The sequence below is a fragment of the Zonotrichia leucophrys genome, chromosome 23 (genome assembly GCF_028769735.1).
Source record: "Zonotrichia leucophrys gambelii isolate GWCS_2022_RI chromosome 23, RI_Zleu_2.0, whole genome shotgun sequence".
Taxonomy (NCBI): domain Eukaryota; kingdom Metazoa; phylum Chordata; class Aves; order Passeriformes; family Passerellidae; genus Zonotrichia; species Zonotrichia leucophrys.
The window spans coordinates 6,328,773-6,351,767 of NC_088192.1; the positions used below are offsets into that span (position 1 = coordinate 6,328,773).

General features: G+C 48.2%; 1 protein-coding gene across 6 annotated transcripts in view; it reads left to right on the forward strand.

Annotated features, from left to right (window-relative positions):
- The window catches only part of PUM1 (pumilio RNA binding family member 1), a 104,305-nt gene that overhangs the window by 19,905 nt on the left and 61,405 nt on the right, over positions 1–22,995 (forward strand). For 4 of the 6 annotated variants that reach the window (XM_064731415.1, XM_064731412.1, XM_064731416.1 and 1 more), the window contains exons 3-6: positions 2,768–2,836; positions 10,969–11,077; positions 15,710–15,888; positions 18,763–18,929. In XM_064731415.1, coding sequence (XP_064587485.1) covers positions 2,768–2,836; positions 10,969–11,077; positions 15,710–15,888; positions 18,763–18,929 — 524 coding nt within the window. The remainder of the gene's footprint in view (positions 1–2,767; positions 2,837–10,968; positions 11,078–15,709; positions 15,889–18,762; positions 18,930–22,995) is intronic. The other 2 variants (XM_064731417.1, XM_064731414.1) reach the window with 1 other exon arrangement.

Sequence of the window (22,995 nt, forward strand, 5' to 3'; positions counted from 1 at the left end):
GCAGAACGTGGCAAGGCTGAGGCAGAACTGAAAATAACCGAGGTACAGTAACGAGAGATTTTGAAACTGGGGTTCTGAGTGAGTGACCCCTGAGGATTTGCAAATCATGTAAATATCTACTGAATAATTCACTAATATACCACGAATCTTTGCAAAGTGTGATGGCCACAGAATAGAAAAATTTGGACTGGAGGGGATTTCTAGAGGTTAATGTGGTGCTTTCTTCTGTCTGATTCTTAGATGAGATCTATAAAATATTACCTTAGTTGAGATGTGCAGAATATTGTTTTAGTTGAAATCTCCAAATTATTGTCAGTTGAAATCTTCAGAATCTTGTCTTAGTTGAGATCTCCAGAATCTTGTCTTAGTTGAGATCTACAGAATATTGTTTGAGATCTATAGAATATTATTTGAGATCTATAGAATATTGTCTTAGTTAAGATCTATAGAATATTAAGTTGAGATCTATAGAATATTGTTTAAGTTGAGATCTATAGAATATTGTTTGAGATCTATAGAATATTGTTTAAGTTGAGATCTATAGAATATTGTTTGAGATCTATAGAATATTGTCTTAGTTGAGATCTATAGAATATTGTCTTAGTTAAGATCTATAGAATATTGTTTTAGATGAGATCTACAGAATATTATTTTAGAATAGAAATAAAAATAATCCCAAGGTCCTGGTCCTGCTGGCAGTGGTGCTGCAGTATCAGAAGTCAAGGCTGAGGTCAGTGCTGGTGGTGTGACACTCCAGTGCTGGTCACTGGTGGGCCATGAGCATCTGAACAGTTTTTGGGATTTTTTTGCCCTGTAACTCAGCCAGCAGGGATTGCTGAGCTCCTTCCTCAGCCTGGCAGGACTGAGCCCTGTGTGTAAACCTGCAGCATGCTGCAAGGAGCCTGGATCAGGGTGGGCATTATTACTCATTAAACACTTTATAAACTCCTTTTTAAAGCTTGATAAACTCCTCCCTGCTGAGCAGAGAGGTGCCTCAGCCCTGCTGGGCTGCAGGGAGTGTGTAAACACTGAGTAGGAGGGGAGTTGGTGCTGCTGTGCAGGGTGTTGGTGGTGCTGGGACACTGCAGTGGGACGGGGGGCAGTCACCTGCTCCATCCCAGCACGTGCCTCAGCTGCTGGGCTTTGGCCTCCAGTCCAGAGTTGGGGTTTCTGTTTGAGTTTGCTTCCTCCTGTGTGCTCAGCAGCTGAGATTTGACAATGAGAAGCAGGAGAAGGGTTTTCCTGCAGTTTCAGCATTTCCAGTCCATGTCAGGTACTGATCCCTGCTCTGGGACAGGGACAGCAGCCAGGGCACGGCTGGGGCTGGGCCAGGGCAGCTCAGGCTGAGATCAGGGTAAGGCTCTTCCCCCAGAGGGTGCTGGCACTGCCCAGGCAATGGGCACGGCCCCGAGGCTGCCACAGCTCCAGGGATGCCCAGGCTGGGCTGGCTGGGTCCAGGAGCTGGATCAGTGATCCCTGGGGGTATTCCAGCCAGGATGGATTGTTGGGGGTTAGGAGCTGGATCATGTTGCGGGTTTCAGTCAGATGCAGGGTGAAACTTGTTGGGTTTGAGAGTGGATCGATCCCTGTGGATATTCCAGCTCAAGATGCCAGGATGGGGTTGTTGGGGGGTTCAGGAGCTGGATCAGTGATCCCTGTGGGTATTCCAGCCCAGGATGGGATCATTGGGGGATCCTGGAACTGGATCAGAGATCCCTGTGGGTATTCCAGCCCAAGGGTGTTAGGATTCAGGAGCTGTTCAGTGATCTGTGGATTCCACCCAGGATGCCAGATGATGTTGGGGTTCAGTGCTGGTCAGTGATCCTGGGGTATTCCAGGTGTGTGTTGGATAGATGATCCATGTGGGTTTCTAGCTCAGATGCCCAGGTGGGGTTGTTTGGGGTTCAGGAGCTGGATCAGTGATCCTGTGGATATTCCAGCCCAGGATGCCCAGGGTGGGGTTATTGAGGTTCAGGAGCTGGATCAGTGATCCCTGTGGATATTCCAGCTCAGGATGGGATCATTGGGGGGTTCAGGAGCTGGATCAGTGATCCCTGTGGATATTCCAGCCCAGGATGGGATTGTTGGGGGGTTCAGGAGCTGGATCAGTGATCCCTGTGGATATTCCAGCTCCAGATGCCCAGGGTGGGGTTGTTGGGGGTCTGGGCAGGGAGAGGAGCTGGACTTGGATCATCCTTGTGGATCCATTCTGTGCTTGCGTCAATTTATTTATCCAACAGTTTCAAGTTTATGCTTTATTTTTCTGTTCTAAATGACTCAGTTTTCATCAAATTAAAGTGTTGGTTTTTTCTGCCTCATGTCGTTGTAACCTGTAAATTTGTAAAGGTAATTTACATTGTAAATTTGCCAGGTTTATACAGGAGATTTTCCTTGATTCCCACCTGAAATGATGCTGGCTCCTCATCCTTGAGTCCCTCACCTGAAACCACTGTGAAATATGAGCAGAAACTGTTGTGTTAGGCTTTGTGTGTCTTAAAAGTAATTGCTGGTTGTTCCTTTCCTGTGCATGTATAAATCTAACACACAGAAATAAATCTGTGTGTAATAATACATGTGTGTGTATAATAATGAAATTATAGAAATGTTGTAACTGCTGGCAGTGTTAAAGGTAAGTCATCCTTGGAGCTCCATAACCTTGTTCCAGGCTCTCAGTGTGGAGCAGAAAAATGGCTCTGAACTGTGATTATAATAAAAATAACAGCACAGAAAAGCATTTCTCATGGCCTTTTGTCCCCTCTGTGGATAGGTGCGTTCCATGGATGAGCTGAATCACGACTTCCAAGCGCTGGCTCTGGAGGGACGGGCTATGGGAGAGGTAAGTGAGAGGCCTGGAGGAAAAAATCTGTGTTTTGGGAGGGGGAAAAATGAAATGGCAGCTTTTGGAGGCTGCTGGGTGAGTGTGATGCTGAGGGCTCTCTGTTCTGTCTGCAAGGTTTGTGTGTGTGTGTGTGTGAGTGTCTGTGTGTGGTTGATCCAACTCCAAACCTGCCAGGCTGGAATCCATCTCTCAGTTCACCTTCCACCTCTTGGCTCATCCAAGGAGAGAGTGGCTGCACAACAACAGCTCGAAATCCAGCTAGGGACAGGTGTCCCAAGCCTTGAGCAGGTTTATTTTGGGATTCACTGAGCTCAGGCCTCGTTGGGCTGTGGGGCATTGTCTGCTGCTCTGTTTGCAGTCCTGGCCACCTTTTTCTGGCTCTTGCAGAAAGGCCAGGGCTGTGTTCAGGGTTTGGAGTAACTGGGCAGGGTGAGCCCAGGAGGGGTAAGAGCAGGGCACAGATAATGGGCCTGCAGCTGGAATTTCACAGAGCCCAGCCAGAGTTAATTTAATCTCTCACAGCAGCAAGGAGGTGGCAGATTTAGGGTGAAATCCCCACTGGTTTTCTTGGAAAAAAGAGAATTTATCTGGTTTCGGAGTGACCTGAAAGAGTAGCTTGTTCCTGTAGGTTCCTGGAAGTTGGATGGAAAGATTTCCTTGCCTTGCCTGGTTCCTTCTGCCTTTAGTGAGTCCCTTGTGGAAGGACAGAGGAGAAAATCATGGCTGGTAGGAGGATGTTCATGTGTGGCAGCTCAACTTGGTGCAAGTCTGATGCTCCTCTCAAGCTCAGACCAGTTTATTTCCTCCATGTTTAATCCATCCTGTGCATGAGCCAGGTGTAAAAAATATTAACCTTGGAACCCTGAAGTTGCTGTTTTGGAAAAAAAGAGCAAACCAGGACTGTGGTGTGGTGGGATTCATAGGGAGGTGCCCTCTCTCGGGTCAAAGACTTCCTTCTCCTTCTCCTTTCTCCTTCTCCTTCTCCTTCTCCTTCTCCTTCTCCTTCTCCTTCTCCTTCTCCTTCCCTTCTCTCCCTTCTCCTTCTCCCTTCTCCTTCTCCTTCTCCTTCTTCCTTCTCCTTCCTCCTTCTCCTTCTCCTTCTCCTTCCTTCCCTTCTCCTTCCTTCCCTTCTCCTTCTCCTTCTCCTTCTTTCCTTCTCCTTCTTTTTCCTTTTCCTTCTCTTCCCCCTTTCCTTCCTTCTCTTCCCCCTTTCCTTCTCTCCCCTTTCTTCTGTAGAAAACCATAATCCAGGGTTAGATTTTGATGTGACTTGAGAGGAAAATCCATTTCTCCAGGTTGGATTAATTTACCCCAAGACCATTGACTAAGAGAAAGTTGGAAATGATTTTCAGAGGAGCAAACCTGCCATTCCAAACCTGCCTGAAGCTGCTGCCCAGCAGCTGCTGTGCTCCATGTGCAGCTTGCCTGTGGAATGCTGGGGGTGGGAATGTTGTGAGTTGGTGACACCTCCTTTGGGCAGGAGGTTCATTCCCAGGCTGGCTGTGAGCAGGTTCCCAGCGAGCACAGAACTCCAGGACACAAGGTCACAGGGCTGGAATGCCTGAAGGAATTCCTAAAAATGCTGAGTTCTCCCAGCTTTTGGTTTATTCAGGCGTTTCTGAGAGGAGCCAGTTTGGGTTTGTGTTTTGGAGCTTTGCCTCCCAGTGATGACTCATTTTTTTCTCCCTTCTTGTAACTGTGATGCAGAAGGTTTTGGCAATGACATTTTTTTGTCACTGGGCTTTTCCACATGCTGGAGTGAGCTGGCTTTTTCTGGGAAAGGTGACATCTCACCCTTCTCTTTCAGCTAAAGCACTATTTCTTGTTTCTTTTGGGACTTTTCTCCCTCAGTCTCACAGTTTCCATTCTTTAGCCATTGAATTTTCTCTGTATCTCTCCAAGGCTGATTTCCAGAAAATCACAGGATCTGGTTTGGCTTTCAGGACCATGGTCCTCACCTGGATTTTGTGCAGTTTAGATGCCTTAACAAGGCACTGGTGGTTTCCACCCCTTCTGCTCCTGGAATGAGAAGGAACTTGGGGAGAAAGTCAGAGAGTCTGAAATAAATTGATAGTGGAGAAAGATGAGGAAGAGCATTTCTGCATTTAGTGTTAGATTTCTTTTATCTTCTCATTTCCTTGCTCCTTGTTAAGCACAGTCATGATTTCAGTGATGGAAGGAGTTTGTGAACACATCAGAGCAGTTTGTTAAAGAGCACTGTCAAACAGTTAAATCTCTTCTCTATCCTGCTCTCAAAATGTAGATAATGCTTGGAGATCAACAGATATCCTTATCTGGGAGCATTAAGAATAATTTAAAAGCACCCACAACTTTCTTCTCTCTTGGGGCTGTTTCCATCCTCAGACTCTCAGCCTCACATTCCTGAATTTCCAATGAGTGGAAGTGCAGTATTTTCTCAAGCAGGGATTGAAAAGGGTCCCAGAGCCCCCTTTTCTCCACTCTGAGCTGTGAAAGCTTTGTGCTGTAGATAGTGACTGCTCAGTAGTGCTGAAGCAGCTCTGGGGCAGGGGATGCTGTCCCTCTGTTCCAGCACCATGTCCAGGCTGTTCTCTGGGATGGAGAACTCACCTTGGAGCTTTGTCTGGCAGCTCCATGTGGGATTTTGGTGCTGTGGCTCAGCCCAGCACATCCGGCCCTTGATCCCACAGCCCTGGCCCTTGTCTTTGCCTTAACACAAGTTCCCTTTCTCGCCCAGCCCAGGATGGGAGCTGCATCTCTGCTTTTCCTCGCTGAAATCCCTTGGGTTTCATTGTCCCTTTGCAGCAGGGAGTGTGGCTGCAGTGTCTCTGGGGACACAGAGGGGCTCTGGGTGCAGCTGGGTTTGTCCCCAGCCCTCTCAGGCATTTGGAGTAGGTTGTGCAAAGTCTGTCTGGAGTCAGGAGCAGCTGGGTGAGGTGCTGGTGAAACTTAATCCGAGGGTGGGAGGAGGATGGGGACACAGAGCCATGAGGCAACTGGAGGTGCTCGACTCAAACTGGAGTGCTGGGGGGAGCAGGGAATTGCCCTGGAAGAGAAATGCTGGTGAGAAATAATTGTGCATTTCACTGAAAGTGTTGAATTCCTGCTGGGCTGCTGCCCTTGCAGTGCTGGGATCACTGAGTGTGGGCAGTGAAATTCCTGCAGCCCCTGGGGATCCTTGTAGGGGAACTCTGGGGCATCAGAACCTGGAGAGGCAGGGACAGGGATAGGGGACAGCAGCCAGGGAACTGGGCCAGGGCAGCTCAGGCTGAGATCAGGGCAGGGCTCTGCCCCCAGAAGGTGCTGGCACTGCCCAGGCAATGGGCACGGCCCCGAGGCTGCCACAGCTCCAGGGATGCCCAGGCTGGGGCTGTTGGGCTCCAGGAGCTGGATCAGTGATCCCTGTGGATATTCCAGCTCAGGATGTTCCATCATTCTGTGCCCATGTCCATGGTTTGTGGCACATCTGGGCAGATTCTGGAGAAACCCCTGCACAGGGACACAGCCCCAGTGGTGCTGAGACTGGGACTGGACACTTCTGCACCTGGATTAAAAAAACAACCCCAAACCAAACAAAAATGAAGGAAAAAAACACCCCAAACTAAACCCCTGTGCCTCTGCTTTCCATGCTGCTGATGTGCTGCATTCCCATGAATTTATGATTTATTGGCCCCATAAATTGATGATTCATTGGCAGCTGGGGAGTCCTGGCAGTTGGGAATAATGTTTGGGTTGGGTTTTCCAGTTTCCCCAGTGCTGGCAGTGCTGAAAATGGGATTGGAGCCAGGATGGAGATGGGATCAGTGAAGCCAGGTTGAAGATGGGATCAGTGGGGTTGGGATGGAAATGGGAACTATGGGATGGGGGTAGAGATGGGAACAGGATGGAAATGGAATCAGTGGGGCCAGGATGGAGATGGGATCAGTGGGATCAGGATGGAGATGGAATCAGTGGGGCCAGAATGGAGATGGGAACAGTGGGATCAGGATGGAGATGGGAACAGTGGGACTGGGATGGAGATGGGATCCATAGGGTTGGGATGGAGTCTGTAGGGCTGGGATGGAGATGGGAGCTATAGGGCCAGGGTGGAGATGGGAACAGTAGAGCAAGGTTGGTGATGGTGCCACAGCAGCTCCCTTGGCACTTCAGGAAAGCTCAGGGCAGGGCTGGGAGCAGATGGAGCAGAAGGAATGGTCAGACATTGCCAGTCCTGTGCTCCCTTTCCTGTTGCCCTCAGAGCTGTGAGCAGTGTGAGTCCCAGAGCAGGCAGGGAATGCCAGTTCCTTGCAGGGCAGAGCAGGGCTGGCATTGCTGCTGGGTTCTCCCCTCCCTGTGCAGGGCTGGCACAGCTGGCACTGCTGCCAGGTGCTCCCCTCCCTGCCCAAGCTGGAAAGTGCTGATAACATCTGCAGTACAAAGCAGGACTGCACACACCCATGAGCACCCTCGCTGCCTTCCCTGCCTGTTGCTGCAGACAAACCCAGTTCTGCCCTGCACAGATGGCTGCTTTTATCTTAGTATTTGCTTTGTCTGAAGGGGATCAGTTTTCTTAATTTGTCTAATTCATAATCCCATCTCAGTGGGATCTCTGTGCCCTGGCTGCTGGAAGAATTGCTTTTGTTGATGATGGGTAAGTCCTCCCCTCCTCCCTGCTCTGCCAAATTGAATATTGGCCTAACTGGTAAGTCCTTTGTAAGAGGGCTTAGCAGGATTATTTTCATACTGGATAGGGTCAATTTTAATAAAAACCAGGGAATGAATAAACCACTCTGATTCTAAACCACTGCTTGTTCTTTTGAAATTTCCAACCTGCACAACTGCATGAGAGTCAATTAAAATACCCTTTTTTTTTCTTTCTTCCATTGCAACTGACAACTTTCCCTGAGGAAAAATTCATTGTCTTAGCAGCCTGTTGCATAATTGCAGCTGATTGCTGCTTGCTAATGCTCTGTGTTGCTTGGAGCAGCACTTGACAGAACAAAGCCCCCTCCCCTGTTAGCATCTGTTAATACTGGATTTGGGGTTTCCCTGATATCTGGAAATAGCTCTGGAATCTCTGTGTGAGCTGAGCTTCTCTCCTCTGTTTGTTTCTGCTGATGGTGCAGAAGTTCCAGTTGGAAATTTGGTGCTTCTGGTGGGGAAAGGTTAAACTGGAGGGGACAGGGCTGGGGTTTGTGCAGGACACAGTGAGAATGAAAATGTTTTGTGAGCCTTGGGTGTGATTCACTGCAAAATTCAGAAGGTGTTGGGGTGCAGTTGTGCAGGTAAAGGTTTTGTTTTCCTTAGGAAAGGGGTAGAGGAGGGCAGGGCTGGATCCCTCTCCAGCAGGAAATGCCGGTGCAGCCCCGGCTGTGCTGGGGAATCCCAGAGTGCTGTGGGTGGGGAGGGGTCTCAGAGCCCACCCAGGGACACCCCAGGGACACCTCCCACTGTGCCAATGCCCAGCCTGGCCTTGGGCACTGCCAGGGCTCCAGGGGCAGCCACAGCTGCTCTGGCAATTCCAGCCCAGCCCCTGCCCACCCTGCCAGGGAGGGATTTCTTCCCAAGTCGAAATAAAGGATGAGAGGAGTTTGGCTCCTGCAGGACAGGGCAGAGGCAGGAAAAAATGAGCAGAACAGAAATTTCCAACCTTAGCAATTCCATGATTTTCTTTTCAGGGATACAGGAGAGGGACTGGGGACAAGGATGGAGGGACAGGAGCCAGGGAATGGCTCCCAGTGGCAGAGGAATGGCAGGGCTGGATGGGATGTTGGCAATTGGGAATTGTTCCCTGGCAGGGTGGGCAGGGGCTGGGCTGGAATTGCCAGAGCAGCTGTGGCTGCCCCTGGAGCCCTGGCAGTGCCCAAGGCCAGGCTGGAGCACCTGGCACAGTGGGAGGTGTCCCTGCCATGGCAGGGGTGGCACTGGAGGGGATTTCAGGTCCTTCCCACCCAAACCATTCTGGGATTCACTGATTTTGAGCTGTGGCTGTAGAACATTTTGTGTCCTGCACTGTGAGGTGTGGTCAGGGGAAATGGGAAGTGTTTAATTGCAGCTAAAATTCACTTGAATCAGTTTGTGCTGCTTTCTGTTTAAAATTCCTTGCAATGCCATGAGCAGAGTTGTTATTTCTGCACTGTGGCAAGAGCAGGAATAAAAATAGCTGCAATTGAAGAAATATGGGAATGACAGAAGCTTAAAAGAATTTGCAAGCCACCTGAGGTGTGCTGCTGTTTATAAATACTGGAGAGCAGAGCCTTGGCTTGTCCCCCCCTCCTGGTGCAGATGGAGCAGCAGGTTCAGCTGTGTTTGCAGTGATTGCTGCTCATGGCAGCCCCCTGCCCTCCCCTTGGGGTTATTTTGGGGTGGCAGGAAGGGGAGCATGGGGCAAGGCCCCTGCTTTTATCCTGGAGCAGCCTGAAACATGCTGAGGGTGTGAGGAGAAATCCTGCCTGAAATCACTGCAGACTGATTGGGTTTGTAAACAAACAGCTCTGTTGAGCTGGGGAGGGAAGGAGAGCACAACTTGGTGATTGTGCTTTAAACCAGCTCAGGAGAGCTGAGAAATCAGTTCTTGGTGCATCCCGCAGCTGATTTACTCCTCAAGTTCAGCCTTAGATCTGCACTTCTGCTGCTGGAGTTACCAGCAGGAGTTGGTATCAGTCTGGATATTGAATTTGATATCAATCAGGGCATGGAATTTGATAGCAAATCGAGATATTGAAGTGCTTATCAGGATATTTAATTTGCTATCAGTCAGGGTATTGAAACAGATACCAATCAGGATTTATCAGCACTCCTGATCCAGAGGGGAGATCCCCAGAGCCGATGATTCTTGTTTATTCCATGGTAATTTCAGGCACATTCAGGTTCTTTTCATCTTCAGTGCCTTGAGTTTTATCCCAGCTCGAGGCAGGGCTCATTTCATGGTTAATTTGCTGTGAATGTGCTGCTGGGAATTCCATCCATCCCATCCAGAGGATTTCCTGGGATATTGTCCCCTTGTCACCTGAGGGCTGGGAGTTCCCAGTGTGGAGCTGATCCCTGGTGAAACTGTTCCTAAAGCCCCTCAAGAACGGGAGGAGGGATCAGGAGAGGGATGGAGGGACAGGAGCCAGGGAATGGCTGCCAGTGCCTGAGGGCAGGGCTGGATGGCAATTGGGAATTGGGAATTGTTCCCTGGCACGGTGGGCTGGGATGGAAATTCTCTCTGCCACCTCCAGAGCAGGGACCATGGGCTGTCCCAGCTCAGGGTGGCTCTGTCCCATTGCACACGGCGCAGGTGCTGCCCTCCCTCCCACCAGTGTTCCCAAAGAACCCCTGCAGCACCAGAGTCCCCAGCAGAAGGAGAAATGGGAATTCCTGAGCTTTCCTGTCCCCCCAGGAGAAGGAGAAATGGGAACTCCTGAGCTTTCCTGTCCCTGATTTCCTGTCATTCCAGCAAAAGGAGAAATGGGAATTTCTGAGTTTTCCTATCCATGATTTCCTGTCCCTCCAGCAGAAGGAGAAATGGGAATTCCTGAGCTTTCCTGTCCCTCCAGCAGAAGGAGAAATGGGAATTCCTGAGTTTTCCTATCCCTGATTTCCTGTCCCCCCAGCAAAAGGAGAAATGGGAATTCCTGAGGTTTTTCTGTTTTTCTTTTCATGATTTCCTGTCCCTCCAGCAGAAGGAGAAATGGAAATTCTTAGGCTTTTCTATCCCTGATTTCCTGTCCCCCCAGCAAAAGGAGAAATGGGAATTCCTGACCTTTCCCATCCCTGATTTCCCATCCCTCCAGCAGCAGATCCCATTGGCAGACAGGAATTTATTCCCAGGTGATCTCAGGAATATCTCACAATATTTTCCCCTCTTTATTTCCCGTGTGAGTGCAGGGAGGCTGCAGAGTGTCTGTGAGTGTGTCTGATGTGTGGGGGCTCCTGGGGCTGGGAGGAGCATCAGCAATGGGGACGTGCAATTGTTCCCTCAGCTTTCACCTGGGAATGTCAACATTTCAATATTTGGTTATCTCAGTTGTGTGTAATGCTTGATACCTGATAGAAGGGAGACGCTTATGGGGTTTATGTTTGCATTTTATACTTATTTTAATCATGCTTTGCTTTGTTTTGTTCTTTTTTTTGTTTGTTTGTTTTTTGTTTTGTTTTGTTTTTTTTGTTTTTTTTTTTAATTGCAGCAGCTGTTGCCGGGTAAAAAGTTTTGGGAATCTGATGATTCCAGCAAAGATGGACCAAAAGGGATATTTCTGGGAGATCAGTGGAGAGACAGTGCTTGGGGAACATCAGGTAGCTCAATTATTTCCTTCATTTAGTTGGGGTTGAATACAGAAATGTGCAATTTATTTACTCAAATCCATGGCCTGGTGACACAGCTTTAAATTAAAAACCCAGCTGGCTTATGTAATAAAAACAAATAGAAAACCTTACTTTGCTTTGTGATAAAATTAGGATATCCATGGATGTTAGAACATTGTCTAATGTGAATATTTGTAAATTCATATTCATCTGCTTAAAAACCTTAAATTACCCTGAAAATTTCAATTTCTGATGTGTTTTCTGCCTTGGGATGGATCAGCTGAAAGTTTGAACAAAGGTCTTGGACAACAAGATGAATAAAAAAAAATTCCTTCATTTTTAAAATACTAAACCAACCAACCAAAACCCATCATTCAGTTAAATAAAAATAAAATGATGTTTTGAATTAGTGTTGAGTTAAATCTGCCAAAGATTTTGTTCTTGCATCAGAGGCTGTCCCTGAGTTTGCACTTGATGGGGGAGCAACATTCAGTTTAAAAAGAACAAAAAGGAGATTTTGAATTAATATTGATTTTTATCTGCCAAAGTTTTTGTTCTTGGCTCAGAGACTCTCCCTGGTTCTGAACTTTGGGGGAGAATATTCAGGGAAAAAAAAAAAACCTGCAAGTGCTGGGTTTGAAATGCTGATCTTTGATTTGTTCTGTCCATGGATTTTTTGTCATGAATCTGCTGCTGGAAGAGAACTGGGGTTTGGTGCAGCTCCCAAAACCTGCAGCTCCCAGGAAATGGGAAATGGCATTTACACCTCCCAGGAAATTGAAATTACAGCTCCCAGGAAATGGCATTTGCAGCTCCCAGGAAATGGCATTACCTCACTCTTGTGTGGGGTTTTCCCTGATGAAAATACCCATTTTTAAATTAGTGATAAGGCCTTTTTCTATTATTTCCATTGAAAATTGGCCATGAAAAGGGGGCAGAGCTTCTCCCCATGTACCTGGCTGGGTCACTCTGGGCCCTGGGGGGTTTTGGCTGCTGCCTGTCCCAGCCTGGGGCTGAGGGGAATTAGGGCTGAGCCAGGCTTTGGGACCAGCTGAGCTTGGCATTTTCTCCCCCAGCCCCTTCTCATCCCTCCCTGTGCTGTTCCCATTCATCCCACAGCTCTGTCTGGAAGTTTCCTTTTGGCTCCCCACAATAAATAAGGGAGCAGCACCTGAGGGCTCTGCTCCCAAACCCCCCAGCCATGCAGCCCCCATGGGGTGGTGAGGCTGGATCCTCCCTGGCTCCATCCTTCCTGCAGGATTCACTGCTGGATGTGGGGTTTTGCCTTTTCTTCCACTCCTGGGGGAGCAGTGCTGGGTTAAAATCAACTTTTCCCTTTTTTTTTGGAAGCTTTTTCCCCCCAGTCCCTGCAGCCCCCATGGGATGGTGAGGCTGGATCCTCCCTGGCTCCATCCCTGCCCACAGACTGCACTGCTGGATTTGGGGTGTCACTCCTCTGCCTCAGAGTTGGGCATTTAGAACCTTTAAAGGCTTTTCAGAACTTTTAAAATCTAAAAGTTCTAGTCCTGCCCTTCCTGCCACTCCTGGGGCAGCAGTGCTGGGTTAAAACCAACTTTTCCTCTTTTTTGGAAGCTTTTTCCCCCCACAATCCCTCCATGGGATGGTGAGCCTGGATCCCCCCTGGCTCCATCCTTCCTGCAGTATTCAGTGCTGGATTTGAGGTTTCACTCCTCTGCCTCAGAGTTGGGCATTTAGAACCTTTAAAGGTTTTTCAGAGCTTTTAAAATCTAAAAGTTTTAGTCCTGCCCTTCCTTCCCCTCCTGGGACATGGAGTTGGGCAGCAGTGGTGGTTTAAAATCAACTTTTCCCTTTTCTTTGAAGCTTTTTGCCCCCACAATCCCTGCATGGGGTGGTGTAGCCTGGATCCTCCCTGGCTCCATCCTTCCTGCAGGATTCACTGCTGGACGTGCGGTTTTGCATTTTCTTCCACTCCTGGGGCAGCAGTGCTGGGTTAAAATCAACTTTTCCCATTTTTTAGAAGTTTTTTCGCCCCACAATCCCCCCAGTCCCTGCAGCCCCCATGGGATGGTGCAGCCTGGATCCCCCCTGGCTCCATCCCTGCCCACAGACTGCACTGCTGGGTTTGGGGTGTCACTCCTCTGCCTCAGAGTTGGGCATTTAGAACCTTTAAAGGCTTTTCAGAACTTTTAAAAAAGTTCTAGTCCTGCCCTTCCTGCCACTCCTGGGGCAGCAGTGCTGGGTTAAAACCAGCTTTTCCTCTTTTTTTGGAAGCTTTTTGCCCCCACAATCCCTCCATGGGATGGTGAGCCTGGATCCCCCCTGGCTCCATCCTTCCTGCAGTATTCAGTGCTGGATTTGGGGTGTCACTCCTCAAAGTTGCCTCAGAGTTGGGCATTTAGAACCTTTAAAGGCTTTTCAGAACCTTTAAAATCTAAAAGTTCTAGTCCTGCTCTTCCTGCCACTCCTGGGACATGGAGTTGGGCTGCAGTGCTGGGTTAAAATCAGGTTTTCCTCTTTTTTTGGAAGCTTTTTGCCCCCACAATCCCTCCATGGGGTGGTGAGGCTGGATCCCCCCGGGCTCCATCCTTCCTGCAGGATTCACTGCTGGATTTGGGGTGTCACTCCTCAAAGTTGCCTCAGAGTTGGGCATTTAGAACCTTTAAAGGCTTTTCAGAACCTTTAAAATCTAAAAGTTCTAGTCCTGCTCTTCCTTCCCCTCATGGGACATGGAGTTGGGCAGCAGTGCTGGGTTAAAATCAACTTTTCCCTTTCTTTTGAAGCTTTTTGCCCCCACAATCCCCCCATGGGATGGTGCAGCCTGGATCCTCCCTGGTTCCATCCTTTCTGCAGGGATTCACTGCTGGATTTGGGGTTTTGCCTTTTCTTCCACTCCTGGGGCAGCAGTGCTGGGTTAAAACCAACTTTTCCCCTTTTTTTGGAAGCTTTTTTCCCCCCACAATCCCCTCAGTCCATCCAGGTGAGCTCTGGATCTCCCTTGGCTCCATCCCTTTTCCATCCCTGCCCACAGGATGCACTGCAGGCCTCCCTCATGGATTTGGGGTTTTGTTCTTCCCCAAAGTTGTGGATTTAGACCCTTCAAAGCCAGCCCAGCTCAAAGCTGCAGTCCTGCCCTTCCTTCCCCTCCTGGGACACAGAGTTGGGCAGCAGTGCTGGGTTTAAACTGGCTTTTTCCCATTTTTGGAAGCTTTATCCCCAAAAAATCTCCCCAGCCCAAGTGCCTTTGTGGCCACACTGATGGGGAAAGGAAAGGAATTCAGCCAGGAGCAGGGAGAGGATGGAATTGCCTTCAGCTGCTTCAGGAGGAAGCTGCAGTGTCAGTGTCCTTGGGTACTGCTGCTCCTTCCACATCCCCCCAGCCCTGCTGCTTTTCACTCCCTGCCTGCTGCCAGGAGCAGAGAATCCCCTTCCCTTTTTTCCCCCTCTTTTTTCCCCCCCCTTTTCCCCCTCTTTTCCCCCTTTTCCCCCTTTCCCCCCTTTTTTTCCACCTTTTTCCCCTTTTTCCCCCTTTCCCCCCTTTTCCCCCTTTTCCCCCTTTCCCCCTTTTCCCCTTTTTCCCCCCTTCCCCCCTTTTTCCCCCTTTTTCCCTTTTCTTTTCCCTTTTCTTCCCCCTTTTCCCCCTTTTTCCCCCCTTTCCCTTTGCCCCCCTTTCCCCCTTTTCCCTATTTTCCTCTTTCCCCTTTTCCCCCATTTTTCCCCCATTTCCCCCCTTTTCCTGTTTTTCCTCCCCTTTTCTCCCCTTTCCTCCCCTTTTCCCCCTTTATCCCTCTTTTCCCCCTCTTTCCCCCCTTTTCCCCCTCCTTCCTTCCTTCCCCCCCTTTTCCCAGCCTTTCCTCCCCATTCCCCCCATTTGCCCCCCCTTTCCCCCCTCTTTTTTCCTCCCCCTTCTTCCCCCTTTTTCTCCCTTCCCCCCCTTTTTCTTCCCCTTTTTTTCCCCTTTTCTCCATTTTTTCTCCCTTTTTTCTCCCCCTTTTTTCCCCTTTTTCCCCCTTCCCATTTCCCCCCCCTTTCCCCTCCCCTTTTGGGGTCTCTCCCCTCCCCAGGCAGGGATTTTTGCAGAGCCCAGCCGGGTTTGGAGCCCCTGAGCCCGCCCTGGTTGGATCTCAAAGCCTCAGAGGGCTGGGCTGGTGCAGGAGCACAGGGGGATGAGGAGGGAGAAATGAACTCCTCAGAAACCTTTCCTTGAGGAAAGAGCAGCCAAAAACAATCTCTGATCCTGACATGAACACAACAATTGGTGGAACAAAGGGCACAGGGCTGCTGGAGCAGCAGGATCATGTTTTAAATGACAAGCCAGAACTTGTTTTCACTCTGCTGATGCAAGAATTGTACTAAAACTAAAAACTAAACCTTTGAGTTTTTAATTGCAACCTTTAATTAGTCTTACATTTCTGACATTTTATAAGTTTAGATTTTAAACCTAGCTCTCACTTGCAGGTTTGCACATTGTAGTATTTAAAAAATGAGAAAGCCATCGTGGTTTAACAAATGGCCACCAGCAGAATCCCAGAGTTGGCACTTCTGAGTGCAAATAAGCCCCTGGGGAGTACACATTGAATGATTTCATTTGCCTCCTTTGAATAGTTGGATGTGCTTGTGAGAGTTTGCCGTGTTTTGTTGCAGATCACTCGGTTTCCCAGCCAATTATGGTGCAGAGAAGACCTGGGCAGGGCTTCCATGTGAACAGTGAGGTGAACTCTGTGCTGTCCCCACGCTCGGAGAGCGGCGGGCTGGGGGTCAGCATGGTGGAGTACGTGCTGAGCTCATCTCCTGGAGACTCCTGCCTAAGGAAAGGAGCATTTGTAAGTGTCTCATCTCTGTGCTTTCCTCCCTTTGCTTGGCTGGCAATCATTTCTAGGGCAGAGCTTTCTGTCTTTGCTCTCAGTTCAGCTCTTCCCTCAAGCAGGGCAGGTTTAGACCTTGGCTTGGGGGTGTGGGGTGGGAGATGGGAAGTGCTGGGATTCCCTGGATCCTTGGAAAGCCTCCAGCAGAACCAGCCCATCCAAGCTAATCCTTGGGAAAGGTCCCACAAAGCTGCCCTGAGCCTGTGGCTGCCACGGTCTGTGATGGTGTCACAGGGGTCTGAGCGTGAGGGAAGAGATGAGGATCTGACTCCATGGTTCAGAAGGCTGATTTATTATTTTATGATCTATATTATATTAAAACTATACTAAAATAATAAAAGATTTCATCAGAAGGCTGGCTAAGAATAGAATAAGAAAGAATGATAACAAAGGCTTGTGTCTCAGTCTGAGCCAGCTGACTGTGATTGGCCATTAATTAGAAACAACCACATGAGACCAATCACAGATGCACCTGTTGCATTCCACAGCAGCAGATAATCAATGTTTACATTTTGTTCCTGAGGCTTCTCAACTTCTCAGGAGAAAAAATCCTAAAAAAAGGGGTTTTTCAGAAAATATCACAGCTACATTGGTGCTGATGCCTGAAATGGGATTCCAGCTCCAAACCCTTTACCTGGTGATAATGTCATGGCATAATGCTCATCCTTGTCCTGGAGGTTTTCCTCATGCTGTTTTTTGGGATAAAACCTCCCTAACAAACAGATTGGTGTCAGGCACCCTTCCCTGAGCTCCTGCTTGTGGCTGGGTGTGTTTCCCTGGGGAATGGCACCCCCCTTTTGTGGGGTGAGGAAGGGGCACAGCCTGCAGCTCATGGATGTGGGGAGAGCTGGCCTCAAAGCCAGCCTGGAGTGGGGAAAGGGCTCCAGAAATGTGGGAGAGCTCCTTTGGCTGCTGCCCTCAGCCCTGCTGGGGCTGCTGGCCCTCAGTGGGGCTGCCCAGGGAGCTGGGAGAGCCCTGGGAGAGCAGGGAGGGTTTGTGGGATGTGAGCACTCAGAGCAGGGAGGAATTTTGGGGATGTGAGCACTTGGGACAGGGAGAGCAGGGAGGATTTTTGGGATGTGAGCACTCAGAGCAGGGAGGAATTTTGGGGATGTGAGCACTCAGAGCAGGGAGGATTTTTGGGATGTGAACACTCAGCAGGGAGAGCAGGGAGGAATTTTGGGATGTGAGCACTCAGAGCAGGGAGGAATTTTGGGATGTGAGCACCCAGGACAAGGAGAACAGGGAGGATTTTTGGGATGTGAACACTCAGCAGGGAGACAGGGAGGATTTTTGGGATGTGAGCACTCAGAGCAGGGAGGGTTTTGGGGATGTGAGCACTCAGGACAAGGAGAGCAGGGAGGATTTTTGGGATGTGAGCACTCAGGACAAGGAGAGCAGGGAGGATTTTGGGGATGTGAGCACTCAGGACAAGGAGAACAGGGAGGATTTTTGGGATGTGAGCACTCAGAGCAGGGAGGATTTTTGGGATGTGAGCACTCAGAGCAGGGAGGATTTTTGGGATGTGAACAGTCAGCAGGGAGAGCAGGGAGAATTTTTGGGATATGAGCACCCAGGACAAGGAGAGCAGGGAGGATTTTTGGGATGTGAGCACTCAGGACAAGGAGAGCAGGGAGGATTTTTGGGATATGAGCACCCAGGACAAGGAGAGCAGGGAGGATTTTTGGGATTTTAGCCCTCAGGACAAGGAGCCAGTTTATCCCAGCTGGGGGCCAGGGAGGGGTGTCACCACAATCAGAGTGACAGTGGTGACCCAGCTGTCACTGCTGAGCACTCCCTTGTTTTGGGTTGGCTTTACAGGTGGCATTTCCAAGGAATATTAAGAAAACACAATTTTATTTTCTTCCAGAAGCAACACCAAAAGATTTTTGCTTTCAGAACATTTTTTTTTCTCTGAATATAAGGGGAAAATCCCTCCCTCCAATCAGAGAGAGTGGGAAAAGGGTTCAGTGGGTAGAGGCACAAATGCTGTGTGCCCAGCACTTCTCCCTGCAGTCAAGTGGAAGGCAGGCTTTGCATGTCTGTCCCTGTGACAGCACCAAAGCTGCCTCTGATAAATATGTTTATATGCCCCTTGCTGGTTTTTATCATAAATTATGTTGTTTTTCCTCTCCCTTTTGTTGTTCAAAACACTGCCCCAGGCATCACCACCCTTTATTCTCCTCCCAAGTGCAATAAAATGCAGACACGCTGCAGATGTAACAGCACTCATGGAATGCTCAACACAACAGAAATCCTTTTTTTCCCTCTTTTTTTTTTCCCCTTTCCTCCCAAAGAAATGTGCTTCAGGATTACAGGGGCTAATGACTGAGGCAGTGATTTATTTGAGTGTTTCTAAATGAGCTGTGCTTTGGAATTCACTGTTGATGCCTCCAGAACTGAGGTGATTTTCAAACACTTGTCCAGTCAAGAGCTGTGTCTGACACTGAGCCAGGCACTTCACAGAGGCTCTGATTCACTTTGTGCCCCTGCAGCATTTGCTGGTGTTGATTTTGAAGTGCTCAAGTCCCATCTAGAAAGAGAATTCCTTAAACTTATTTTGGGATGGGATTTTTAGAGCCTATAAAAGCAAACCTTGAGTTACTAAATGAAGAAACCTGAGGAGATGAAACACCTCTTGGAAGAGTGAGAGCTAATTCCCTTACTTCTTTGATTATTATTGAATATTTTGTATTTTTAGTGATGTTATTGGTAGGAATGAATGTTTACTTCTTTTCTGGTGACATGTGTCTTTGATTTGTTACCATCTTGGGGTAACAGGAGAATTGATCTGAAAACTCAGCTCATTAAAACAATGTCTCTTTTGCCCAGGGGCCGAGGGATGCAGAGAGTGATGAGAATGACAAAGGGGATAAGAAAAGCAAGGGCACGTTTGATGGAGATAAATTGGGAGATCTGAAGGAGGAGGGGGATGTGATGGATAAATCCAATGGTTTGCCTGTCCAGAACGGCATCGACGCCGACGTCAAAGACTTCAGGTACGTGCTCAGTAATTAATCAATTAATGCTCAGTAATTAATCAATTAATAATCACTGCTGGGGTCTAAGCTCATTAATCAATTAATAATAATCACTGTTGAGGTCTAAGCATATTAATCAATTAATAGTAATCACTGCTGAGGTCTAAGCTCAGCCCCTCCAGGCTCTCACTCCCTGCAGTGCCATGAGGGGAGAATGGGAAGGGGAAAAGTGAAAATTCAAACATTTGAATGGGGAAAGGAAAAACTTGGGCCTGGGAGTGAAGCTAAGGGAGGAATTGATGGAGCACAGCCCAGGGGAGGTGTCAGGGATCCATTCCCAGGGAAGCTGGGCTCTGCGGGGTCACTGGAGCATCTCCCTGCCCAGGAAAGGCTGAGGGAGCTGGGGCTGCTCAGCACTGAGGGGAGCCCCAGCTGAGAGGAGCCCTCAGCCCTGTCTGTCCCTGTGTCTCTGTCCCTGTGTGTCCCTGTCTGTCTGTCTGTCCCTGTGTGTCCCTGATTGTCCCTGTGTGTCCCTGTCTGTCTGTCTGTCCCTGTCTGTCCCTGTGCAGGGCTCAGAGCAGGCCCTGGTTCTGCTCCAGGCCCAGCGATGCCCCCAGAGCCACAGGCAGGGCCTGAGCCCAGCAGCTGCCCTGGGCAGTGCCCGCCCTGAGCAGAGCCCAGAGAGGGGCTGGAGTCTCCTCCTGGGACATTGCAGAGGCACAGGGAACTCTGCTGTGCCCTGAGCTCTGGCATGGCCCTGCTGGAGCAAGGAGTGCCACCAGTGACCCTGGGGTCCTCCCAGCCTGACCCACTCTGGGATTCTGGTGAAGACCAAGCACATCCCTCAACACCCTCCCCTTCCCTGTTCCCTCAGCTCTGGGTGCTGGGTGGGCTGGGATATCACAGAATCCCAGGGTGGGCTGGGTTGGAAGGGATCTTAAATGCCATCCAGGGACACCTGCCACTGTGCCAGGTGCTGCCAGCCTGGCCTTGGGCACTGCCAGGGCTCCAGGGGCAGCCACAGCTGCTCTGGCAATTCCAGCCCAGCCCCTGCCCACCCTCACTGTGACAAACTTCTTTTATCTGATCCAGATGATTTGATAAATGATTATAAATTTTCTTTTATAAAACCCCTTGGATCAGTTGGGGTCAGCTGTCCCAGCTGTGTCACCCTCCCTGGGGGGGTGAGGAGCAGAGCAGCCCCTGGCTCTGGGCATCCCTGTGCTGGTGTTTGAGGGTCCCCAGGACGAGGGAAGAGATGAGAATCTTGACTCCATGTTTCAGAAGGCTGATTTATTATTTTATTATATTATATTAAAAGAAAATGATATACTAAAACTATACTAAAGAAAGAGAAAGGAGACATCAGAAAGCTGGAAAGGAATGAGAATAAAACCTTGTGACTGACCAGAGAGTCTGACACAGCTGGACCATGATTGGTCATTAATTAAAAACAATCCACATGAACCAATTTAAGATGCACCTGTTGTAAACCATCCCCAGACCACATCCCACAGATTATTATTTTTTGCATTTCTTTTCTGAGGCTTCTCAGGAGAAAAATCCTAACAAAAGGATTTTCCTAAAACATGTCAGTGACACATCCCTGTGCAGTCAGCCCAGTGCCAAACCTGCCCATGCACTCTGTGGCTTTGGGAAGGTTTTTCCATCCTGTGGATTCCCCAGGATGTTGTGAATGTCCTCAGGGGGAGAGGGTGGGAACACCTGAGAGCTCAGGGCTGGTGTGTCCTCATCCCTTAGCCACGATCCCTGATCCTGAGCCCTGTGATCTCTGTGATTTTCACACCCATTTTCAATCCCTGTGTGGGATTCCCATGGGAAGTGTTGGCTCTGCTCTGTCCTGTCCCCACCACAGCCGGGCTTTGAGTTTGCTCCCTGCAGCTCTGCAGGGCTGAAACCTCCTGAGCTTGTGGCCCTTGATGCCATTGGTACATTCGTGTTCCTGGCTCATTTCTGCATCTCCTGGGGTTCCTCGTGGCCTGTAGGAAAACTGGAGAAGCCAAAGAAATGGTGAAATAAAATGTAAAATCCAAAGAAATGCTGGGAAATGCCAATTCCTGGCTCTTGCATGGATGTGGAGCATTCCCAGTCCAGTCCAGTTTGGGTGGTCAGGAGCCCATGGCAGCTGCCTTAGGGTGGTGTTGAGTGAGGTTTGGTGCCAGAGCTCCACACAGTTAAAAATCACCAAATACTCCATTAAATATAAGTGTCTGGGGAGATCATGGCTTGCTCTCTCTGACTCTCAATTGAGCAGAAAACAAAAACTGAATTTTTTACATTTTTACTGTAACAGGTGTTGGAGGCTGGGACTGGGGGTTGTGGGTTATTTTTGTTTGTTTTTAAAATCCATCAATTTCTTCATAGAATTAACTCAGGGAGCTATTTCAGCCCATGTTTTTTACTTATCCCCCTTTTATTGCACCACCTGCAGGCCCTTCTGGTGCCTCTGATGCTGGGATGGAACATTCCAGCTTTTATATTTTTAAATTCATCAACTTCTGTGTAGAATTAACTTAGGGAACTATTTCAGGCCATCTCTTTTTATTTTTTTCTTGTCTTCTACAACACTTCTCCAACTTCCAGGGGGTTCTGCTGGGGCTGGGGGTCTATTGCTGCTGCAATGCTGGGCTGGAGCATTCCTGGTTTTATTTTTGTTTATTTTTTTAAATACATCAGTTTCTCTGTAGAATTCACTCAGGGAACTATTTCAGATAATATTTTTTATTTTTTCCCCTCTTTACTCCAACACCTCCAAGCAGTTCTGGTGTGTTTAGGGGTGTGATGTTGGCATGGAGTATTCCTGGTTTTATTTTTTTAAAATACACCAGTTTCTCAGTAGAATTAACTATTTCAGACCATCTCTATTTATTTTTCCCCTCTATTCTACAACACCTCCAAGGAGTTCTGGTGGGTTTGGAGGTGTCATGGAGCATTCTTGGTTTTAATTTTTATTTTTTTAAATACAGCAATTCTCCACAGGATTTATTTGGAGAACTATTTCAGACCATTCTTTTATTTTCCATCCTGCACCCCACCACTTCTGGGCAATTCTGGAGGGTTTGGGGATGTGATGGAGCATACCTGGTTTTAATTTTTATTTTTTAAATCCATCAGTTTCTCCATAGAATTAATTTGGTGAACTGTTTCAGACCATTTCTTTATTTCTCCATAGAATTAATTTGGAGAACTATTTCAGACCATTTTTTTATTTTCCATCCTGTACTCCACCACCTCTGGCCACTTCTGCTGGGTCCATGGATGTGATGGCACATTCCTGCTTTTAGTTTTTATTTTATTTTAAATACATCAATTTCTCCATAGAATTAATTTTGAGAAGTATTTCAGACCATTTTTTAATTTTCTATCTTATACTCCACCACCTCTGGGCAGTTCTGGAGGTGTGATTGAGCATTCCTGGACACTGAGCATTTTGGTTTTTATTTTTTTAAATACATAAATTCTTTGTAAAATTAATTTGTAGAACTATTTCAGACCAATTTTTTATTTTCCATACTGTACTCCACCACATTTGGGCAGTTCTGGAGGTGTGATGGAGCATTCCTGGTTTGAGTTTGTATTTTATTTAAATACATCAATTTCTCCAGAGAATTAACTTGGAAAACTATTTCAGGCTAATTTTTAATATTCCTTCCTGTACTCCACCACCTCTGGGCAGTTCTGGTGGGTCTGGGGATGTGATGGCGCATTCTTGCTTTTAGTTTTTATTTTATTTAAATACATCAATTCTCCAGAATTAATTTGCTGAACTGTTTCAGACCATGACTTTATTTTCCCTCTTGTACTCCAGCACCTCTGGGCAGTTCTGGAGTGTCTGGGGGTGTGATGGAACATACCTGGTTTCAGTTTGTATTTTATTTAAATACATCAATTTCTCCATAGAATTGATTTGGTGAATTGTTTCAGACCATTTCTTTATTTTTCCCTCCTGTGCTCTACCACCTATGGGCAGTTCTGCAGGTGTGATGGAGCATTCCTGGTTTTAGTTTTTATTTTATTTAAATACATCAATTTCTCCACAGAATTAATTTGCTGAACTGTTTCA